Here is an 18,370-nt window from a genome sequence, read left to right on the forward strand (position 1 = left end):
TGCATAACTAGGCTTTTGCTGTGAAATGAGGCTCAAGGTCGTCCACATCATCCGGTGAGGGATTCTCCCAGAGCCTGCAAAGCTCCTTTGAAACATAGCCTGGTTTATTTGGCATAATCTCTGCCTCAGAAGAATAATTCAAATACCACCAGCTTCCCCTGTTTCTGAAATGAAACCCAGACATGAGGCTCAGATACGCACTCATATCTGATGATTCTCACCTCCCCAAACCCAGATCCCTGTTCTCACAGCCCATACCTACAAGGTGCACCTACATTCTAGGACGATCTACTATTCTCACTTTCACAGAAATCAACCCCCAATTAAAATGAGTTGTTCCAGTTTTAGTAATAGATAACACCTTAAAGTGTTACTATTTTAGGGACATTTGCATTTAAATAGAAAGCCATGCCTTTATTATACAGGAATTAAGTTCAAAGAACAGAAATCCAGGCAGCCTTCCAGGCTGGTGTCTCAAGGAAATTTGGGGTTAAGAAACCATCCTCGATAGCTTTGAATCTTACCTCAGTGCCTTCTGTCCAACAGCATGGGCAACTGGATTGTATCAATGTTTGAGTTACTTCTATTTTTTAAAAAGAACATTTTGCTCAGAAGCAAAAACTTCATAATAACATTTTAAAGTTATTTCCTCCTACTATTACTCCTAGCTGGTAGCTATGGTTTCTCAATTTTTTAGAAGACCTATGTATCAGCTTTCTTTTTGGGATGGGGAATGATTATATATTCACGAGTATTTCTGGCTAAAATTGACATACATCAACAATTTTATATTTTAACCGCAAAACTGAAATACATTTAGCTGAGTAGAGCTTCAAAGCAATGGCTAAAAAGTGAGGCAAACGGCACATTTCTGTGGTCAGCTGCACCAACACTTGTCACAACACAGGTCTTTAAAAAAATTACATGCCAGTGAATGGAGCATGTGCTAATGACTCGAACTCAGAAATTTAAGTATCAACTTTCTTCCAACAATTATCCTGCAAGATTAGAACTCCAAGAGGGAAATTAGACGTGAGTCTAGCCCCAGTGATTTCCACTGAAGCCAATTACAATCCCTTGTGTTGGTCAGAAGAGTCCTGGGTCACTCAAAAGAGGATGAGTGGTGGCAGAAACTTCCTAGGATAACAGGGTCAGGATGCCAAGTGCAACGAGCACCATGAGAAGGTGACTATTGACGGAGGCAACTGATGGCTTCTTTCATGGTTTGTGCCTCACATGTGCCACCTTTTACTGGGAAAATGCTCTACAAAGTGCTTCCACCTATGTGATGTTATTTCAATTTCCATTAGAAATTTTTCCAGCGTTTACACAGATTTGTGCAGCCTAAGACCTTCCACCCACCACAGCCCTGTGACACAGATATTTCTATCATCCCCAGGATCTGATAGGGATACCAAGGCTCTTGGGAAATAAGAAGTACAATGTCAGTAAATGCTGGAGTCAGACATTGAACCCTGATCTCTCCCCGCAAGTCTGCTGGCTTCCACAGGGCCATGAAACCTCCTACTTTATCAGATGATTTTGTATAAATATGGAAGCCCGTGCTGAACATCACCTGGACTGAGGACAGGAACACATATATATTTGCTGTCCCCTTGAATCCTCTCTCCAACTAGGCAACACAAATAACGCCTTCCCATGCTTCTTACTGCTCTAAACAAAATTGAAAAATGTGAGTGCCTTTGCAGTGCTAAAAATTTTCTGAATTCCAATCCTTACTGAGATTGTGTCACTTAACTCCCTAGAGCCTCGGTTTCCATTGGATAATTCGGGTAAAGAAAATGTCCATGTCCCAGGGCTGTGGCGGGTGGGAGATGCTTCCTACCAGGGCACAGCAATGGGACTGATGTCTCACTAGTAGCCTGTGGATTTCAATTAAGCTAATGTCAGGGAGTATATGTGATTAAATTGCAAAATGGATTGTTCTTCTGGTAGAAAATGGATGTATAATATTATGCTAATCTAAATATGGAAGCCCATCCTTCTCACAGTTTCATTCATTTTAGCAACCTGAGAAAGCCCTTCAGGCAAAAGGCAAGTCTGCCTGCTGCTTTTGATTTTAGATACCACAACATGATATCTTTTTTTTTTAATCCTCAAATCTACCATGTGTGAAGAAATCCTAACAATAGAGGAGCGAGCTTCGGCTGAAAAATCAATGAAAATCATTCAAGCTTGATGATAAGTGACTGGATACTACAAGTTCCCATTGTCTGTGGTTAAGCCCCACCTTGATCTCCTCCAACTCCAAGCTAACCACGACACTTGCCATTCAGCCACCCATCTTTCCAAAGGCTATTTTTCCATCCAAGACCCCTACCACACTTCCTCTGAAGATTGTTTCATCATCACTTCAGTTGGTGCTTTCATGACATATGTAACTCATCCCTTTAATATTTTACTTTCTACTGAACATTAATACTTCTGGAATTAACATTTAATTTGGCTAATGTGTATGATTTTGTTCAACTGTGCATTACTCACACCTGTAGTGCTTTGCTTACCAACACTTACATCTATAGGAAACCAAACTAAGACCAGAAAATTACAAGAAAAAAAGGTAAAGGTAAAATGCTAATGAGAAACCACATAAAGAAATGAAGAAGAGGCCAGGCGCAATGCAATGGCTCATGCCTGTAATCCCAACACTCTGAGAAGCCAAGGCAGAAGAATTCCTTGAGCCCAGAAGTTCAAGACCAGCCTGGGCAACATAGGGATACCATCTCTACAAAAAATAAAAAACTTGCTGGGTGTAAGCTGGTACACACCTGTGGTCCCAGCTGCTCAGGAGACTGAGGCAGGAGGATCGGTTGAGTCTGAGAGGTCAAGGCTGCAGTAATCGCACCACTGCACGCCAGCATGGCTGGCAGAATGAGACCTCAAGTCCTTTTTTTTTTTTTTTTTTTTTTTGAGGCGGAGTCTCGCTCTGTCGCCCAGGCTGGAGTGCAGTGGCGCAATCTCAGCTCACTGCAAGCTCCGCCTCCTGAGTTCACGCCATTCTCCTGCCTCAGCCTCCCGAGTAGCTGGGACTACAGGCACCCACCACCATGCCTGGCTAGTTTATTGTATTTTTAATAGAGACGGGGTTTCACTGTGTTAGCCAGGATGGAGACCTCAAGTCTTAAAAAAAAAATGAAGAAGGTTAATAGAAAAGAAAAATGAAAAACACACTAAAGAAGTTTAAAAAGCACTTATTGAACTATAATGTGGAGATAGAATGAAGAGAGAGAAAGCAAAAAAAAATTTTAAGTTTTTCTATAGATATAGACCTAAACACACATGCATAATTATTTATGAAATACATAAATGATATTCTATAAACAGCTATAGTTACTTACTCTGTTCATATACTTCAATGTTTCCCCAGATTCCTGCCAAAATATTGTCACTGTGCAAAAACAAAACGCATAAATGACAGCTCTGATGTCCTACATAATTAATGACCTTTAAACTCTGGGCAACTCTGGGACATTCCACATTTGCCAGGGCCTCTTCAGATTCCCAGGAAGACTGTCATGTTAGACTCCCCTGTGCCCTTCTTTCTCCATTCGAGCCCTAAACGATATCCCATTGCACATATCACATAACCACTTCTGTCTGAGGACTGAGACACGGCTCAAATTTTCTGCCCAGAAATTGCATGGAAACTAACTACAGTCACACAAAAGAGAGATGACTGCATTCATGGCAACGGTCTGAGAAGGCCTGTAGCAACCTTGCTGGGTTTGTCCATTACTGAGCAGCTGCCAAATTGCAGGGGGAGCTTTCTCATTCCCTTCTGGAGTCAGCTTCTCTATCCCTTATTGACTTGGAAATATCCTATTTAACCACAGAAATATCATTAAACTAGAAACTCTCCTCTGCTATGAACTTGGAAAGAACTAATGCCCGTGACTCAATTAAATGCTGATCTTAGCTTTAAAATGCCCATTATGTGAAAGAAAATTGAGTACGGAATGATTCCCCTGTTACCAATCGGTAACAGATATGTGGGTTTAGGCCAAGTTTCTTGGAATTATTCTTGGAGTACAAGGAAAAGGCAATCTAAAGGAAGAAACCCATAAGAGCATTCATGACAGCCTGACAGATGCTGGGGGTGAGGTATGACCTGCCCTTTTCCCACAGTGGTGGTGACTTCTTTTTGGGTCAAGGCAATATTAGGGTACCATCTTCTCTGAATTTGCCTTGTTTTACATTCCCTAGAAACAAACCAAGCTTCTAAAAGACTCTCAGACAAAGCATAACCTGAGAGTGAGCAGATATGCCAGCTCTGCCCTAACCTAGGCCAATATTCAAAGGCAGCTCCCAGCAAATTCTACCTTCACCCAAAGCAAAGCAATCCACTATTTCCAGGAGTGCTACTCTCAAGCAATTCAACAAAGTGATGTGTACCGTTGTTTCTTGCCCTGTAAGCCCGATCTGCCTCATGGACAAACAGCATATGGTTGGAATTCAGTTTGGTTGGGGAAACTCATTTTTTTCCAAAGACATAAAGCACCTATAATATTTTTTTCATAAAGCTTTGATTAACATAGCATCATTGATCATTAGAGAAATGCAAGTCAAAAGCACAAGATACCAATTCACACTCACAGGATGGCAAGAATCAAAAAAAATGGAAAAGAAAAAGTGTTTGTATGTGGAGACATTAGAACACTTGTACATTGCTGGTGGGAATGCAAAATGTTTCAGCCGCTGCAAAAAACACTTTGGTAACTCCTCAAAAAGTAAAACATAGAATTGGCATGTGAACCAGCAATTCTACTCCTTAGGTATTCACCCAAAAGAACTGAAAACAAGGACTCAAACAAATACTTGTACAGACGTGTTCATAGCAGCATTAACCACAATAGCCAAAAGGTAGAAACAACCCAAAGGTCTATCAGTGATAAATGGACCTTGTGGTATATCCATACAATGGAACATTACCCAGCCATATAAAGTAAGGAAGTAGTGATACATAATACAATATGGATGGGACAGAAAACATTATGCTGAGTGAAAGAAGCAGACACAAAAGGTCCATTTAATATGATTCCCTTTATATGAAATGTCCAGAGCAGTAAATCCACAGAGACAGAATGCAGATTGGTGGTTGACAGGGTTTGGGGGAAGGGACAAATGGGGAGTAACTGCTTAATGAATATGGTGCTTTATTTTGGGGGTGACGAGAATGTTTTGGAACTAGACAGAGATGGTGGCTGCATGAAGCTGAATGTACTTAATGCCATGGAATAGTTCACCTTAAAATGGTTAATCTTACGTCATTTGAATTTCACCTCCATTTTTAAAATGTAAAGCACCTCTGTCAAGTCTTTTGCCTGACATCACTTGCTCAGAAAAGGAAGGTTCCCTCCCCCTCCCTGTAGCTTTCCCCACCTCTGTCAATTCCATCCCCTCCAAGACCTTCATCTGTTAATTACATCCCACCTAACCATTCTAACAGCTCCCGCCTCCCCAGCTGCCAGTTTCTGTCCCTCTGCCTATTTCAATGTGATGCATCCTCTGCTCTAGAAGCAAAAGCCTTTCTTTTGACCAAATTTCCCACTCAGGTACCATCCCACTCTGTCCTTCTTTTCAATGTCAAACTTATAAAAAAGGCAAGCCCCACAGATTGCCAAAGCTCCTCCTTGGTTGCTATAATCTGGCTTCCTCCCCACCATCATGACTGTCTTCCCAACATAAAGATCCAGGGGCAAATTCTCAGGCCTTCCTGCAAGGAGAAGGTCCCAGGCCCCGGGTGGAACCCGAGAAATGAAGCCCAGGGAAGCCGACCAATTTCCTGGAAAGCAACTGCTCAATTTCCTTGTTTCTTTTTACTGTCTAGAAAGTTTTCAACAATGTTTATCAGAAAAGTTGGTTTTAACCACTTTAGAAGATTTCTGTAACTTTAACTGGCTGGCTTTCATTTTATCTTTCAACAGGACTTGGGGGAATGTTCAGTTCACTTCTAACCTGGCCGCACGTGGGCTGCTGGCAGAGAAGGGAAAAGAGAGAAAGTGCCTTTGGAATAATAAGGGAGACAGCTGCTGATCTCGGGCTGGGCGTGGGGGTGTGGGTGGAAATGGAAGAGATGGGGTTGAGGGGATTAAGGAGCAGACAAAGATGGGGAGTTTGTCAAATCTGCTTTTAGTAGATTGACCCAGAGCTGTTACAAGGAAGCCATTCAAAGAATCACCACAGAGGAGAGACTATTGTGTGGATTTTCAAGATCAAAGAGAGAAAAAACTGAATTATTCAAAACTAAACTAAGGGTGCTCAGAATAATAAGTTAAAGGTAAACAAAGTCAAAACAGGTCTAGACAAAAAGGATTAGAGGCATGGCCTGAACCAGAACAGAGGATCTCAATATGTGATTTCCAGTACTCCAGTGGGCCCCTGAGATCCTTTCAGGAGGTCCATGAGGTCAAACCGATTTTATAATAATATTAAGACATGATGTGCCTTTTCCACTCTGTTGACATGGACACGAAAGATGTAAAAACAATAGTGAGAAAAACTGCTGATGCCTTGGTAAGAGGCAAAGCCACGGCTTTGAAGCAGTAGACTGGGATCATCACCATCACTAGGCATTTGCAGAGAGGAAAAAAATGTCAGTTTCACCTCGAAAGTCCTTGATGCGGCAGTAAAAATTAAAATTTGATGAATGCACTCTCAACCCTGGAGTGCACATCTTTCCAACATTCTGTCTGACAATGGAATGTGTGCACCAGGCCTTCCTGCTCCACACGGGAAGCACCACGGCTCCCTCAAGAAAGCACACTTGGGCCATCGTTCGCCGTGACCTGAGCTCGTCCATTTTTCATGGAACATCCTTTTTCCTTAAAAAAATGACTGAAAGACAAACTGTGGTTATTCAGACATGGCTATTTGGCGGACATTTTCTCTCAAATGAACAAAGTGAGCCTGTCACTTCAAGGAAAATAACCAACAGTTTTTGTTGTCAGAGATAAAATCTGAGCTTTCAAGAGCAAATTAGAATTTTGGAAAACTTTTATGCTAGCTTGACAGATTCCCAATACTTAAAGACTTTTCTGATGACCAGACGTGATTTTTTTGATATTGTAAAATGAAATGTGTCAACATTTGGAAACTCTGTATAACTCAGTGATCCAATGTTTTCCAAAGGACTGATGTGTGATGTTACCAAACCCATTCACCGGCAAAAGATCCAAAACACAAGACAGACCAATAGATCGTAATGGAATAGACCAATAGATTGTAATGAAACAGGCCAATAGATTGTAATGAAGCAGACCAATAGATTGTAACAAAACAGACAAATAGATTGTAATGAAACAGACCAATAGATTGTAACGTAACAGACCAATAGATGGTAATGAAACAGACAAATAGATTGTAATGAAACAGACTGCAAGCGTTCAATATGGCTTCAGAGTCCACATTGAATTAACCTTTAAGAATCTTTCACATGTCAAATTTTGGAGTATTTTCAAGAATTCCACAAATATCTGAAAGGCTATTAAAATATGTATCCCATTTTCAACTAAGTATCTATTGAGGCTGTATTTTCTTCTTAGACTTCAACGAAAACAACATATTGTAACAGATTGAATGCAGAAGCAAATGTGAAAATCCAGCTGTCTTCTTTTATTTTTTTTATTTATTTATTTTTTTTTTTTACTTTTTTTTTTTTTGAGACGGAGTCTCGCTCTGTCGCCCAGGCTGGAGTGCAGTGGCGCGATCTCGGCTCACTGCAAGCTCCGCCTCCTGGGTTTATGCCATTCTCCTGCCTCAGCCTCCCGAGTAGCTGGGACTACAGGCGCCCACAACCGCGCCCGGCTAATTTTTTTTGTATTTTTAGTAGAGACGGAGTTTCACCGTGGTCTCGATCTCCTGACCTTGTGATCCGCCCACCTCGGCCTCCCAAAGTGCTGGGATTACAGGCGTGAGCCACCGCGCCCAGCGGTAGCTGTCTTCTTTTAAACCAGACATTAAAGAAATTTGTAAAAATGAAAACAATGCCACTCTTCTATTTTGTTTTGATTTAGAACTATAATTATTATTCATTTAAAAGGTATTATTATGTTAACATGTGATGAGTTTATTGGGTTTACTAATAAGATGAATTTATATTTTTTAATTCTTCTTTTTTTTTTTTTTTGAGATGGAGTCTCGCTTTGTTGCCCAAGCTGCAGTGCCCTGGCACGATCTCGACTCACTGCAACCTCTGCCACCTGGGTTCAAGCAATTCTCCTGACTCACCCTCCCAAGTAGCTGGGATTATAGGCACCCACCACCATGCCCAGCTAATTTTTGTATTTTTAGTAGAGACAGGGTTTCACCATGTTGGCTAGGCCAGTCTTGAACTCCTGACCACAGGTGATCGGCCTGCATCGGCCTCCCAAAGTGCTGAGATTACAGGCATGAGCCACCGTGCCTGGCTATATTTTTTAATTCCTCAGTTTTAATTTAATGCATTAAATATCAATAGATATAACCCAATCGACAAAAGCTCTTTGGGGTCCTCAATCATTTCTAAGAATTTAAGGGATCTTGAGACCAAAATGTCTAAAAACCACAAGGCTAGGTGAAGCCAAACAGTTTTTTAAATAAAACGACTAACAGTACCCAGTAGACAAATCTTCGAGTCTATAACTCAATAGGCAGAAAATGAGTCAAGTTCTGAAAACAAAAGCATGATGGAAGTCCAGAAAGGGGGTAATATTTGTCCAGAGGGCCAGTAGATCTCAACTAATACCTTGGAGAAAGTTTCCAAACCCAACCCTGCCTGCCATTAAGACTCATTAGTTGCCAATGCCCAGAGTCCCTTGGTGGTTCGAAAAAGTGCTACTATACCATCCCCTAATAGCAGCATCCTCAGACACATGCAGCTGGCCACTCGGAAACCACCTGACACCCCACAACTTGGAAAGAGATGTTGTAAAGCCAGACTGATTTTTTTTTTTTTTCTGAGACAATCTCACTCTGTTGCCAAGGCTGGAGTACAGTGGCATGATCTCGGCTCACTGCAAACTCCGGCGATTCTCCTGCCTCAGCCTCCCTAGTAGCTAGGATTACAGGTGCATGCCACCACACCCAGCTAATTGTATTTTTAGTAGAGATGGGGTTTCACAATGTTGGCCAGGCTGTTCTCGAACTCCTGACCTCAGGTGATGCACCCACCTCAGCCTCCCAAAGTCCTGGGATTACAGGTGTGAGCCACCGCGCCCAGCCCAGACTGATTTTTAAAATGTAAGATGAGTTCAAAGAAGGAATGGAGCAATTACCATGAGACAAACTAAAGGTCTAATCTCATCAGACTTCAGGGAAATAGATGAGTCCCCTTATAATTTAAAGCCATATTTGGAGTGGGTGCAGAGGACCGAAGACCGTGGTGGAGAAATGCTAAAAGGAGTTTTTCCCTCAAAATCTGAAAGAAGTACCAACTTGCATCTGATGGTCATTGGCTAGATACATAGTTAGAGTCTGAGGAAGACTGCGGAGGTCAGAAATGGTTTACAGGGGATTTAGGCCTCAGATAAGCGGGGAGGTCAGTGACTTCCAATGCCAGCTTTCTGACATGAAACATGTCAGAAAACATGGGACACATCTGTGTCCTCACCCTGGTTTGGTTGGAGCTTAGTTTGTGCTTGATAGAGAAAAGATGCTCACAAGACACTGGATGACAGAATGAAAATGAATGAATCCTCCAAGGTGATAAGTGCAAGAGACCCCTCTCTGGGAACAAGCAGATGGTTTTCGGGTCCCTACAGAGGGGCAATGAGGCAGCAGCCCCATACGGGCACCCACCCCAGGCATAGCCATTCGTTTCCAGCAGCTCTCACATACACACTGACTTATGAACTGAAAAAGAGGACAAAGGCATAAGCACTCCAGGGGGACGAAGAACAAGGAAAGCTGACTCAGCAAGCTCCAAAGTGATCATGTTCTGCTCTTGGTCATAAAAGTCTAGCCAGAGCCTTATTTCTGTATATTAAACATTATGAATTAAAATCTAAGAACAATAGTTATGTCTCCCATACAGTTATGACATGAGTATCTCTTCTCTTTGTCAAGACTTAAAATCTGTAGCAAATGAAGTGTGAAATCGGGCCGCACATAGACAGTTCCTGGCGGCGTATGAAGGCTGCGGGCCACAGCTGTGGGAATTCTCATGTTCCCCAAATTACTGATTTCACCTGTACCCTCATTTTCTCAAACTTTGCTCTGGAGACAGAAAAACCCAGGGAGTTTTGTGCCCCAGTACAACACATGCCAAATAAGATAATGGAAGAGAGGGGGCTAAATCTACGTCTCTCTGAAAGGTCATGAGACCCCCGCCTTTAGTGCATTGGTCTAAGGTCCGTGGTCCCCAGGCTGGCAGCGTAGGCATCGCTTGCAGAGCATCTCAGGGCCATCCCAGACCCACTGGTCACATTCTGCATTTAACAAGATCCTCATATGATTCACGTGCACATTAAGGTTTGAGAATGCTGCACCAAAATGCCATAAGGTCAACCCCCGACCCTGCCAAAATAAAAAAACGCAAAAATGTATTTCTACCTGCTACCTGTTTTTTCTCATAGTAAACATTAAAACTTTGCATAAGGACACTGAATGGGCTACAAAGGCTGCTATAATCCTGAATGTCCTGCTAGAGGGGGTGGAGGGCATTAGAGGCAGTGTTGCTCAGCAGGAGGAACCCCAGAGAAAAGCCCAGAAATCTCCCTTCATTCTTGTTCTGGCTTTACCAAAAATTAGCTCTTGGGCCTTGGATAAATGACTTAAATATCTCTTAGCCCTTGATTTCCTGGTGTTTAAGATAAAATAGGTGGAGAGACCTCTAAAATCTCCTTCTACTCTAAATTCTCTGACCCCAAAAATGTTACCAATGATATAATCCTCGCCCTAATACATTTAGCACGCCACCAACATTCCCCAATGCCTCTGTAACTGTCCGAATGGGACATACATTTTGACCTCCTGAAATAGAAACATGATAAGATGTCTATCCTTTGGGAGATAATTTTAGAATTAATTTTTTAATTTATAATAAACGATTCAAATATGTTATTGCATTCTCTGTGCAGGCGACGATACAATCATCCTTCTGTTCTGTAACACAAAATGCAGCAATGGCTTTTTAATTACGTTAGTACCAAGAATTATAATTCAAACACAAGTCAATGAAATTCTAGACAGGCTAATTCTTTACTCATTAAAAAAAGCAACAGCTGGGCTGCACTTACTCTTATGATCTCTATGGTTAATGTGTTTCTAATAATTATTATTGTACTTTTATTACTCATAAAAGCACTTTCTCTCTCAGAAGTCCACAAAGCCGTTTCTGCAAGTAAAATCTGTGGAAGAAATCACCCTGCTGTTAGCAAATAAACGTATCTCAGACATCTTCACGTTAGCATTAAGTCTGGAGCATCTGCTCTCTGACCCAAAAATGTTTAATGAACATTGTCATAAGTCGCCCAGGCTGGAGTGCAATGGCGCAATCTCATCTCAGCACAACCTCTGCCTCCTGGGTTCAAACGATTCTCCTGCCTCAGCCTCCCGAGTAGCTGGGATTACAGGCATGCGTCACCATGCCCAGCTAATTTTGTATTTTTTTTAAGTTCAAGAGATTTATCGTACAACATGGTGACTGTAGTTAATGATGCTGTATACTTGAAAATTGCTAAGAATAAACTTTAAGTATATACTGTGGAATGAATAAATCAGACTAACATATGCATTATGTCACATATGTGTCACTTTTGGTGGTAATTTTGTATTTTTTGTAGAGACGGGGTTTCTCCATGCTGGTCAGGCTGGTCTTGAACTTCCCACCTCAGGTGATTCGCCCGCCTCGGCCTCCAAAAGTGCTGGGATCACAGGCGTGAGCCACCGTGCCCAGCCCAAGAAAAATAATTTCTTATAATAAATTAGCCTCTTTTATCTGTAATAACACTTGCCACTGGTTTATCAAGTATTTCCCATTCACTATCCCACTCTGCACCCCCTCTCACTGTTTCCTTCCCTAGTGAAAGGAGAAATTCCTCCAGAGTGCTGGCAGAACTCTGGGCTCCGAAGCCCACCACACACTGAACAGAACTATTACAAAGTAACTGTATGTTCTGATGTCCTCCTTGCAAGCTGCAGTTTTGGTGCTGAAAAGGATGCAGGGAAGGTCTTTCCTTTGATTCTTTGTGGGCTCCCTCGGCTCCCCTCCCATCCTGTTCCTTTCTTATAACCCGACCAGGTCACGGTGCCTTTCAAGGTCTCATGAGGACTTTTGTGTTACACTAATGATGTGGAGGAATGAGCTCTCAGGGAAGTGATGGGTGAGTGAAGATGACATCTTCTCTTGCACTTCTGTACATTCCCACTTCCGAACCTGAAGGGGAGTTCGCTGATGCTTTCATACCAACAGAGGATAGCATCAAAGATCCATGGGTTCAAATTTTCCTGACCTACTTCTTTTTGAAATGATAGGGAAGAACTGGCAATGCTGCTTAAAATGTTCCCAAGGGGTTACTACAACTTTCTGGGTCACGCAATCTGTGAGATGGCCTTAGATCAGAGAATATTTTCTCACTGTTTTGTAAAACTAAATTCACCATTTACTTTTCATGCTCCTATACTGAGCAAGTATCGAACTCAAAGCACATATCTAACTCAAAACTCAGACAACTGGATTCATATCTTATTTCCGTTCTTTTGTTTTTTTGCGTCCAGTTCATAGACAGTTCCTGAGCATCCCCTGTTTGGAAAGCACCATGGTAGTTTTTACGACAGATACTGAATGAACCAGGCACAGTCACTAACGTCGAAGAGCTCACCTTCTGAGATTCCAAAGGAGGTTCTCCGTGATCTCGCATCTGAGTCAGACATTTCTCTGGGCTCTCAGAAATGTACTTGCAAACCTCTCCCACAGCACACAACATACTGCTCTCTAATCTATGAGTTACTCATCCAGCACCTTGTCCCCGCCACCTTGTAACTGCTTCTCAGAGGCCATGTCTTGCTAGACTAGTATGTATCCCCCAGAGCCTACAGGGTACCAGACACACAGCAGGTGTTCAATAACCCTGCAATGAAGCGAATGCAAAACATTAATGAATATAAAGACATAGAAGCATAAATCAAAAGTCATGTGTTCCCACAACAGAAGGAAAATTCTACAGGACTTCAGAGGAGGGACCTACTTCCCATTGGGGATTAAGGACAGCTTCTGGAAGCAGGAAGATTTTGAGCTAAGCCTGAAAAATAGTTGGGGAGGTGGAAGGGTAAGTGGTAGAGGCTCAGAGGGAGCAGGGCCAGTGAGGCAGATAAGCACTCCAGATGCGGAGCAGCACAAGCAAAACCACAGAGATCTGAGGGTGGAACTGGGGGTGCAGGGGTTGTGCGAGGGGCTGGGGTCAGACAATGAAGAGGCTGCTCGTACATCAGCCATGGCGTGTGTGTCACTCTGTGAGTAAATCTGGAAATAGACAAGTCCAAGAAACGATCATTTACAGGGAGTCCTAAAAAGGAGGCACACGGTTTTGGAACAGGAGAAAACAGATACGAGGCAGACACGGACCTGAAAGGACAGTGTCTCCCATCTTGGCCACATGGGCTATAGAACAAGGACAGTTGGTATTATCAAGCAACGGACAAAGTAACTGGTTCGGGTCATTGATCATTTCCAATAAACCAAACCCAACTGAAAGAACTCAGTTGTAGGTAAGAAGAGTAGGACTTCCCAGAGCTTGAGACTTCAAATTCCAAAGGTAGGAGGAGATGTCCCAGAAGTCAGGACTCATCAGGGGCCAGAAATGGAAGAGCTTCTCTCAGAGACAGCCCCACCCCTGGGCTCTAGAAGACTTGAGCATGATGCCAGCTCAATTCTCTCTCAAAACAAAGTCTCAGTGGTCAGCTCTGGTATGCGATCCTAATAGATTAAGGATGGTGGATTCCTAAGGCAAGAGATAGTGAGGTTTCTAGAGAGCCTTCTCAGAGTGGAGTCCTGATCCCATTTACCTATGAACATAGGCCAGAGCCAACCAACAGGAAAACGATGGGATCGTTATTGAACCATTCTATCACTGCCTAGCATTTATCTTTATTATTAACTCCATGTGGACTTGAAATCATTAACAACACAGTCCTTGGACGAAAAGATGCTATGCACGTCCTTTAGGGAGTCGGTAGGAAGGGGCAGATGAGAAGCACTTTTCTGAGACCTCTGTTTTCAGAACTGTTGTCCACAATCTGCTCTGACATCAGAATCACCCTGCTGCCCAACAAAACACATCCACAGCTGAGCAAAGGACCTGGAATATGACTTTTCGCCAGGGGCAAACTTAACTTTGGGGGGAAGGGATTCAACTGGGTAGAAATGGGGTCAATAGGGAATTAGAAGAAGAGAGAGAATCTGCTGGTGGTTAATTTTACGTATCAACTTGGCTGAGCCACGGTGCCCAGCTATTTGGCCAAACATCATTCTGAATGTTTCTGTGAAGGTATTTTGGATGAAATCGGTACAGTTTAATATACCTAGTGTTCCATTATTGGAATGCTAAGCATGTGGGAGTTACTTATATCCAACTGCTCAAGGTCATTGCCAAGGTCTGATTATTCACTCATACAAAAATTCAAAAAAATGTATCCTCCAGCATAAATGGGCTAAGAAAAGTAGATTGCCCTTCATAACGTGAGTGGCCTCATCCAATCAGTTAAAGACCCAAAAAGAACAAAAGGCTGACCTCCGCTACACAAGATGGGATTCTGCATGCAGACAGCCTTTGGACTCAAACTGCAACTCTTTCCTGAGTCTCCAGTCTATAGGCCTCCCCCATTAGATTTTGCACTTGCCAACACCCCACAATTGCATGAGCCAGTTCCTTAAAACAAATCACATATATATGTGATTATATAATTTATATATTATATATTAATTATATAATATAGATTATATATGTAATTATATACATATAATCTCCATCCAAAGTTCCTGTTCCTCCAAATACAAATTTCTTGACCTAGAGAGACTCAGTCCATGGAATCTAATTTGGATCTAAAGAAGAATTAAGGCCTAAACCAACCAAGAGCCCCATGCTGACGCCCTGACACTCACCCGTAAGATAATTAAGGAGTCAATCACCAATAGGCAGCCGCTGGTAGCCTAACAACCTTGGTGACCACGTTCAAAGAGAGATCTAAAGTTCTTTTTAAGGAGAAGGAAAGATCAGAATCAATCCTTGGTAACAGGAAAGGAGTGTTCAAGCACAGAGAGCTCCTGGCAGTATTGAAGTAAACGTTTATAAAGACCTTCCCCAAATACTGCAATATCAAGAACAGCAAGCTTGAGCTTTGTCACAAACCACACATCAGCTCGGAATTGTGAAATACGCCCTTGCCCAAGTGCCTCTGACAGAAAAGAAATGAGTTCCATTACCAAATGAAAGCGGGGTGGAAATAACAGAATTGCTTTTATTTTGATGGATGATCTAATAAAAAGACATAAAAATGATTAGAAACGATAAAATTAAATCACAAAATACAGTTCTATTTGTTTTGTGCTATGGAGTGGATTCTTACATTGGGTGGAAGGTTGGACTATATAACTTCTAATTTTAGGAAACAGTAAAAAGAAAAAAAAAGTGATGACAACAGTTTTTCATTGCTAGCAAGCTACTTCTAAGACACTGAAACAGCCATTGCAACAATCACAAAAAGTCACAGGAACCCAAGTAGGCACAAAAAAAAAACAAACAAACAACAAAAAAAAAACAGATTTTCCATTCCCTCTGTTCCTGCCTTAGGGAGTTCAAGTCCCCCCAGACATTTCTCTCCAACTTAACAGTGTGCACCAAGGTGGTATGTCTTAGAATGAAATGGACGTGGTCATTCCAACCTAATCATTTGCTTAGAGTCACTGAGGGGTAATATTAATGGCTCAGATAAGATTATTGCCACAGTTTCCTTAAATTGACTGAAGGGCAATACAGAATCAATGACAACAGAGGCTCTACCAGAAACACCTGAGATGGAGCCGGGAAGCAATGCGGAAGGAGGAGGTGTTAGCTCAAAGGCACTGGAAGCTCTTCAAAGAAGCTGCTACCCCCTAATGGAGATGTGCTGCCTCTGAAAGGATCTGCTAAAACTAATTTGGATTCTTCACCACAGTGTTTGAGTCACTTTTTTTCACATTTGACAAGGCTGGCCAAGTTGCCTGCCAGGTGCTACACACCTACCTCTATTGCCTTTTCAATGAGTCCATTTGAAGCTTCCAGGCAGAGCCTCCTAGGTAGGGCTTGCCTGCAGAGAAGCCCACAACACACATACATTAAAATAACATGACGATCGCCTACCTGTGCTACCCTCAAAATCTCAAACAAACCATGCTCTTTTGGGGTTTGGGAATCCACTGTCACTGAACATTAACTTCAACAGAAATATGTGTATAACTAGAGAGGAAAATAAGGAAAAGGTGCTGGAGATGGATGTAGTGAGTGGTGAGGGAAACAGATGTCCCCTACTGGAATTGGCCCCCTTGTAAGGTATGAAGTCTTCCTTGTTAGAGATCTTCAGGTGGACCCTGGAGTCCACCTGCAAAATATTTTAAGGAAGCTCTGGGCCAGGTGCATTGGCTCACGCCTGTAAACCCAACACTTTGGGAGGCTGAGGCATGCAGATCACTTGAGGTCAGGAGTTTGCGACCAGCCTGGCCAACACGGTGAAACCTTGTCTCTGCTAAAAATATAAAAATTAGCTGGACATAGTGGCACATGCCTGTAATCCCAGCTACTTGGGAGGCTGAAGCAGGAGAATCACTTAAACCCAGAAGGTGAGGTTGCAGTGAGCCAAGATCGCGCCATTGCACTCCAGCCTGGGTGTCACAGCAAGACTCTGTCTCAAAAAAAAAAGTATGTTTTAAAGGAGTTCTATACCGATGAAGGTTGACCTCAACGACTGCTGTGGTCCTTTGTTCTTCTGACTCCCAAACTGCTGCCTGGAAACAGAAAACAGGAGGCAGAGAAGGAAGCTGTACTTGGGCCTTGCCCCATGCCCTGGCCACATCTGCTGAAGAAAAAGCAGAACAGGGCTCAGGGCTCCCATAGTGTTTCTGATGCCAGCTCCTCAAAGAGCAAAGGTAATGGGTCATCTCGTCCATGCCTCTTCTCGGTTTCTTCTCTTACTTTCCTCTGACGTCTGTAACTCTATTATCATAGCCAGGGAAAAGCAAAGCCTAAGGAGGAAATTACCACATTGGCACGCAACAGTCCCCCAAACGGGTAAGTGAATGACTGTGTTTACCTTTTCTTTCTTCCATTTCTCTTGATTGTACTACTGGCTATAATGACCGCTACTTCTCACAAAATCTCTACTTTATACCAAAGCAAGAGGATCTATCACTACACAAATTTATTACAATTACTTTGAAAATCACATGGAGATTTAAATATCTATATGTTGCATACTGGCATATAATTGAAGCCGTCCATTTGGGGGATTCTTTAGCACATGCACTTGTTTTCTTCCTTTCCACTCTTGCGAATGTTCACAGTGCACTTTCCCCATCCCAGTGATTTTAATTCCATTCATATTCAGATGAGTCCCAAACTGAAATCTTCAGTCCTGAAGTCTCTAAATACTCATGTCCTATGTCCAACCAGCATTTCAGTTTTTAAACTACTCCCTTAAGTTTATGAGCAAGGGATTTAATTGGGTTGAAAGGAGGCAACAAGGAATTAGAAAAATAGACAGAATCTTGTAATGGTTAAATTTTATCTATTGGAGTGGGCACAGTGGCTCACGCCTGTAGTCCCAGCACTGTGGGAGGCCAAGGCGGGGGGATGGCTTGAGGCCAGGAGTTCCAGACCAGCCAGGCCAACATGGCGAAACCCTGTCTCTACTAAAAATACAAAAATTAGCAGGGCATGGTGGTGCGTGCCTGTGGTCCCAGCTACTCGGGAGGCTGAGACAGGAGAATTGCTTGAAACCAGGAGCCAGAGGTTGCAGTAAGCCAAAATCACACCACTGCACTCCAGCCTGGGCAACAGAGTGAGACCCCATCTCAAAATCAAAAAAAAGGAATGTATATATCAACTTGGCTTGAGATAGATAGATAGATAGATAGATAGATAGATAGATAGATAGAGCGAGTAAGGATGAAAGGGGTAAGAACACATACATACTTATGTATTTATTCAGGTAAATATGTGTATTTGCAAGCTGCCAGGCATCCCCTTACCTCTGACGGCTTCGTGGTGCATTTTCCTTTTCCTGAACATTCCAAGTCATTTGCGTGGCTCTCCCCCGGCACGCAGGTGCTGACCTTCACCACCAGAGTTAAGCGCAAAGCCACAATAGACTTAGTCACAGAATCATTCACAAAACCTAAAAG

At 42.5% G+C, this 18,370-nt stretch overlaps 1 protein-coding gene across 2 annotated transcripts in view; it reads right to left on the minus strand.

Annotated features, from left to right (window-relative positions):
• The window catches only part of DNER (delta/notch like EGF repeat containing), a 367,845-nt gene that overhangs the window by 172,266 nt on the left and 177,209 nt on the right, over positions 1 to 18,370 (minus strand). For both annotated transcript variants that reach the window (XM_065526197.1, XM_045367826.2), the window contains exon 5: positions 18,218 to 18,363. In XM_065526197.1, the coding sequence (XP_065382269.1) occupies positions 18,218 to 18,363 (146 nt within the window). The remainder of the gene's footprint in view (positions 1 to 18,217; positions 18,364 to 18,370) is intronic.

The sequence above is a fragment of the Macaca fascicularis genome, chromosome 12 (genome assembly GCF_037993035.2).
Source record: "Macaca fascicularis isolate 582-1 chromosome 12, T2T-MFA8v1.1".
Taxonomy (NCBI): domain Eukaryota; kingdom Metazoa; phylum Chordata; class Mammalia; order Primates; family Cercopithecidae; genus Macaca; species Macaca fascicularis.